We start from the raw sequence: 6,000 nt of genomic DNA, 5'->3' as shown, positions 1-6,000 counted from the left end.
TGTGTGTGTGTGTGTGTGTGTGTGTGTGTGTGTGTGTGTGTGTGTGTGCAAGAGTCAAAAGACAGGCACCAGAATGCCATGATCCCACAGAATGTGCAAAGTGAGGGGAAGCTGTCTGATCTCAGGATAGCCTCTCATGGAGAGAGGGTGCTCATGTTCAGGCTGCCTCCAACTGTGCTCCCAGCTCAGGCACTTGAGCTTGGCCTTTCTGACAGCATGGCTGTCTGGCTTCCCCTAGGACAAGGCCAGGCTCCAGTCTAAGAGAAGCAGCTCCTGGAAGGCCAGGAGAGGGAGCTCCTGAAGCCCCACAATTGGTTTCTTCCATGGAGAGCCCTAGCCCGGTAATTCTACTCTGAAGGCTGCTGCATCCTGAGCACAAGGCAGACACTATCCCCTACTCAAAGAAAGGGCTGTTCAGCTGGGAGCACTGAACTGCTCCAGACACTTCCTCCTTGAAGCCTTCCTGAAGTGAGGCCTCCCACAAATTCTCAAATTCACCAATTCCCACCATCCCTGGTTGGGCAGACTCTGGTTGGGGGGGGGGGGGGGGGGGAGGTCTGAGTTGACGGGCATTTTTAAAGCACTGCTGTGGTCACAGTGGGGTTCCCTGGCAGCTCCAGCCCAAGGCCAATGCCACAAACCAGGAGCCCCATTTTTCTTTCCAGTCCTGTGCTCTCTTGGTGCTTCTGATCCCACCTTCAATCCCAGCCTCAACTCCAGTCCCACTGGCCTCACCCTGGTTTCTGAGGCTCTCCTGGTACTGGATGATAAAATATTCCTGAGTCTGCTGCAGCTTCTTCAACTCATTCTCTGTGTCCTGAGTGACCAGTCGCAGCTCCTCAAATGTCTGGTTGATCTGCAGGTGTTTCTGGGACATAGCATCAGCCAGGTTCCCAGCTGGAGAACTACACTGCACACAGAGGGAGACAAGGGGAAAGACAGCAGGGTCACATGGTCAGAGGGGCCTTGAGACCTCAGACACAGCCAATGGGCCTCTGTGGTACACTCCACAGACTCCAAGCCTTTAGCCACAAAGACAAGACAGCTACCATTTGGGCTACAGCAAGGGAAGGAAGGCTTTCCCCTTCTTAGAGGAAGACTAGGAGACTCTCATAGGGCAAGCTGTGAAGAAAAAGGAATCTTGGTTTGTTTCAGGCCTATCCCCTACCCCAAAGAAATCCTCAATGGGCTCCCTAGATGGCATAAGGAGAGGGACTATTCCAGAGGATCACTTGGGGATTCTCACTGACAATGAGGACTGCTTCTAGACTGTGCAGGCAGACCCCCTCATCTGGTTAAATCACTCAGCTCTTTCTCCCTTGCTATGGAATAAAATGTTCCAGTCATCTAGATGGCACAGTCTCCCCAAGAGATTTCAGCTCCTCTTCTCCCCACATACCCACTGACTTAACAAGGCTAATGCAGCCAGGTTTCCATAGCACCAACACCCAGTGATCTGTTTCCATCAAGACCTTTTGCTCTGTATCAACCAGTTTATCTTCCAGCCCACTACTAATTAATATGACCCTCAGATGGAGAGGATTTGGAATCCTCAATATCTCCAAAAACTGCATCATCCTCATCTCTCACAGAGAACAATTCACAATGAAAGCCTAATTCTTACCCCCCCACTCCATGGAATCTGCCCAGCAACAGCAGCTTCTCCCAGAGGAGGTATGTGATGAGGGAAGGAATGGGGGAGATAGGGGAACATAACATTTTTCTGTACTCTCAGGTGTAATTATGTATTGCTTAGTTTTGCTAAACTGCCTTTTTTTCTTTTCCTGTTAGATTATGAGCTCCTTGAGAGCAGGAACTGTGGGGTATGTTTCTTTCTTTGTATCGCTAACATTTAGCACAGTGCCTGGAAAAGAATAACTGTTTAACAAATGCTTGCTGACTGACTTTCTCCCCTCTCCTCCAGGGGATGGTCCACAGTTTAGGGGAAGGTGGAGGGAAGCATATATTCCGAAAGGAAGGTGATACAAAGCCAAAAGATATCAACAAAAATTTAAAATGGTTTTCAAAAGGCCTGGCTAAGAATCAGTCACTTCTTCCAGCATCTTCAACCATCACCTGACTCATCAAAACTTAAGCCTCGGCATTTCTCACTCTTTTTAAACTGTATTCATTTACCCCTGTTTGTGATGCTTTATCATAAAATCAAATCATTTAACATATGGGTGTTCTATGCCCCCTATCAGATGGCAAGTTATTTGGGGTCATGAACCATCTTTGCCATTTCTTTGGTATCCCCTTGATAGCTGTTGGGACAGTCTTTTGTGCATAGGAGAAATTCACTCAATATGCAGAGAGAGTCTGACAAAAGAGGATGCTGTTACAGAGCTCCCTGGGACACTCACATTGGTAGCTTCTCGGACCAGCCTCTGTTCATTGTATAATATGTGCCGGATGCATCGGACCAACTCCATGGGGCAGCGGTCATAAGTGCTCTGAAAGAATCAAACACCAAATACCAAGTAGGACTTGCCTAAGATATAGAGATCTATTTTACCCTATGAGAAAGGTTATGTTTTTATTAATGAAAAGCCTCCTCACACCTCTGATCTTGTGTTCTGAAAAGAACTCACAATGGAAGCATTTTTTAACAATGCAACTACCTTAATAATCAAATATACATCCTGATTAGTAGATGCCAAACTAGGATACAGAGTAATCTACAAAAACATATATCTTTTTTTCAAAAGAGTAAATATCAACAAATCTAGAATCTATTTACAATTGGTATCTCTTAGACATGCCACAAAGAAACAGCTAATTTGGGGATGAGAGCTCTAAAAGAAGTAGCAGATTTCCTTGGGAGCAAGGAGTAACTGCACCCAGATTTTACACCCACCTGCAGCTGAGTTGCATAATGCCCTAGCTTGATCTTCAGCAAAAACCCATCTTCCCCAACTTGGTGCTCAGCCTTCTTCTGTAGCTCCTGGATCAGACCCTCCAGGAGCTGAGTAGCTTTAATGTTCTCCTGTGGATTATCAAGATCTATTGAGTCCCTGGGGGGAAAAAAATTACACATACGTGTATACATATATGCACTCAACACGCACATTTTAAAGCGCAACCTCAACTCATGGTAAAATATCTTTAAAAATAAACAAACTGCCTCTTTGTGTTCAATTAAGAAATTTTCAGGAACCTGCTCCATGTAAATCAACTAGATGCCTATATTCATCTAATCCTCATTCACCGATTACCTTGGCTGGACTGTATAGTCTAGTTTCTTTTCTTTTACAAAGCACTGTCCCTTGTTCTTTCTCCCCCAGGTCTGCTCTGGGGTGCTTATGCTATCTGCTCCTGGAAATGAAGGGAGAAGGAGCATTTCCATCTACTTTATGGGCAATTAAGGGTTCTGGAACCTTGACAAAAATGTGGTTCTCTCAATTCTGACTAAACACAGCAATACCTCCAATTGAATGTATCACTTTCCCAGAGTCTAATCAAAGGACCAGCTACAAGGCAATCTTGCACATCGCTCTCCTTACAGTGATTTATTTCTCTGTGAGAACCAGGGATCAGACATCATGTCTCAAGAAGAGACAGGGAAGGAACAGCAACATAAACACAGCAAGTCAACTTCTCTGTGTTGTTTCCTTTAAATACTGGAAACGAACCATCTAGGAAGAAGATACGCATAATATTTCTGAAAGATAATCACTAATAGCACAAGTTACAGACCTCGGCAGTGTTAATACTCCATAATGGAGAATGAGGTTCAGTTCAAACATCACTTCCTACAGGAGGCCTACCTCTGATCCCTTCCTCCCTAGAAATTATTTTGTCTATTTGCTTATATTTGTACATGATGTTACCTCCAAAAAGGGAATGAAAGTTATCTGATAGAAGAAAGTCCTTTTTTTGGTCTTTGTATTCCCAGTGCCTGGCACAGAGTAGATGAACGTTGAATGAATGAATGAGCTACTTTAAAAAATGAAGAGCACAGGATCTTGGAATGGGATTGTTTTTTTATTTTGGTAACTCTGAACAATTGTTTCTAGACAGTACTAAAATTGCTAACTCCTTTCACAGAAGGAACCAAACAGCTGTCAGAATGAAATAATTTTCAGTCACAACTGACCTGGGCTGGATCCAAACAAGTGACCTAGTACTAAACAGGTTCTATATTTCATTGCCCCATCCCCTGAAGCCAATGCATCTGTTTTCTAATGTAGGCACAAACAGCCAAAGATCTGGTTGTTTGCTTTAACAAATATGCCAAAACCAACACTGGGGAAAAAGAGGAAGGAAAGGCAAACTTTAAAAAGTTGTATTAGATACATTAAATAAAAATTAACAAAAGATATCAAGAACAACCCTAACATGACTAATGTTGAATTTGGCAGCATCTCCCTGCTTGAGGCTCTCTTACTCTGGAGATGGTTTTGTTTTTATTTAGAATTTGAGTAAAACTCAGAGAAGTCTAATTTGCCTCAATTCAAAACCGAGTTACTGACTTATTTTATTGATGTGAAGAGTTTTACTTTTCCTGTTTAGACCTGACCTAAGATTTTCCGATTAAAATCCTTACGCTGACATAATCACTCATATAATGTAAGACTGAAGCTTTATTATGAACCTAAAACAATTTTAATAGTCATTTAATACAGAGATTATATGGTAAAACTGTTTAGTGAAGCTTTAAAAATTTGAATAGAAACTTGCTATTGTTTCTCTGCCTTTTTCCAATAACCTCCCACCAAAAAAAGTAACATCCTGCCCCTAAAATAGCAGCTAAGTGAAAAAATCATGAGACAGTAAGCAAAGTACATTTAACATGCTTAGATTTTACAAACTCACAGGTGATTTCATGCCTAAGGCATTTTAAAGCTGCACAGAAAACTCATCCTTTTTGGGGTTATTCAATGTCACTTTTTTCTTTTTCTTTGCTTTTTGGAGGTGGGAAGGCAGGGCAATTGGGGTTAAGTGACTTGCCCAAGGTCACACGGCTAGTAAGTGTTGTGTGTCTGAGGTTGGATTTGAACTCAGGTCCTCCTGCCTCCAGGGCTGGTGCTCTATTCACTGCGCTACCTAATGTCACTTTTCTAAATGGAAATCTAACATGTAACTACTATCCATCCTGTGATATAATCACTGAAGTGTAATGAACCCTATGTATACAGTAACAAGGAGAATGGTTCTTCTCCAGGTCTGTCAAAACAGGAGAGGCCTGAAGCACATGAAGCACATAATATGGCAACCAAAATGGATTGTACTTTAAAATCTCTAAGAACATTACAATTCACTGTTGTTTTTAAGCCTGAAATACCTAATTTTAGGCCAGAGGGAAAGTGACACTGACAGCCAAGGTTTTTGTTTGACAAAGATATCACCAAGAAGAGGGAAAGTTACATTTTGTGGCAATTTCTGCTAGTTACAAGTTTGTCAATTTTTTCTATCCCATTAGGACAAAGACCACATTTTTTTTTTTTAATATGCTGACTCAAGCACTCATACCATGTTCTGTACCCTTTGGGAGTTTATAACATATCTTGATGGTGGATATTCACTTATATTCACGTTACATGCACATATAATGGTCTAACAGGCAGCTAGGTTAAAGGAAAGCACACCGGCCCTAGAGTCAGGAGGAACTGAGTTCAAATCCTACCTCAGGTATTTACTAGGTGTGACCCTAGGCAAGTCACTTAACCTTGTCTGCCTCAGTTCCTCCTTTGTGAAACAAGCTGGAAGAAAACCACTCCACTATCTTTGCCAAGAAAACACCAAATGGGCTCATGGAGAGTTAGAACACAACTGAAAAGACTGAACAAAAATAATTTTCTAATTCTTTTAGCTGATACCCTGGAAGAAAAATTCCCAAAGACTCCAACTCCACCCCCTGCCCCCTCTCAGTCTCTACATAAAGACAGAATTTTAAAGCCTAAATTAACTTTCCACTATTCTTCTTAAGCAAAGATCAACATTTATAGATTGCCACCAAGTACCCCAAGTTATTAAAATATAAGAAAAAACTAGCCTACA

The 6,000-nt window shown here is 42.2% G+C and overlaps 1 protein-coding gene across 3 annotated transcripts in view; it reads right to left on the bottom strand.

The window, feature by feature from the left end:
* Positions 1-6,000, bottom strand: part of LOC138145964 (signal transducer and activator of transcription 5B) — a 66,823-nt gene that overhangs the window by 15,492 nt on the left and 45,331 nt on the right. For 2 of the 3 annotated variants that reach the window (XM_069067657.1, XM_069067658.1), the window contains exons 3-5: positions 2,858-3,014; positions 2,364-2,453; positions 736-910 (exon numbers count right to left, since the gene is read on the bottom strand). In XM_069067657.1, coding sequence (XP_068923758.1) covers positions 736-910; positions 2,364-2,453; positions 2,858-3,014 — 422 coding nt within the window. The remainder of the gene's footprint in view (positions 1-735; positions 911-2,363; positions 2,454-2,857; positions 3,015-6,000) is intronic. The other variant, XM_069067659.1, reaches the window with a different exon arrangement.

The sequence above is a fragment of the Petaurus breviceps genome, unplaced genomic scaffold (assembly GCF_028583685.1).
Source record: "Petaurus breviceps papuanus isolate PSGF00001 unplaced genomic scaffold, PetGlider_PUasm1.0 90750, whole genome shotgun sequence".
Classification (NCBI taxonomy): domain Eukaryota; kingdom Metazoa; phylum Chordata; class Mammalia; order Diprotodontia; family Petauridae; genus Petaurus; species Petaurus breviceps.
This window is presented reverse-complemented; position numbering and strand designations above follow the sequence as displayed.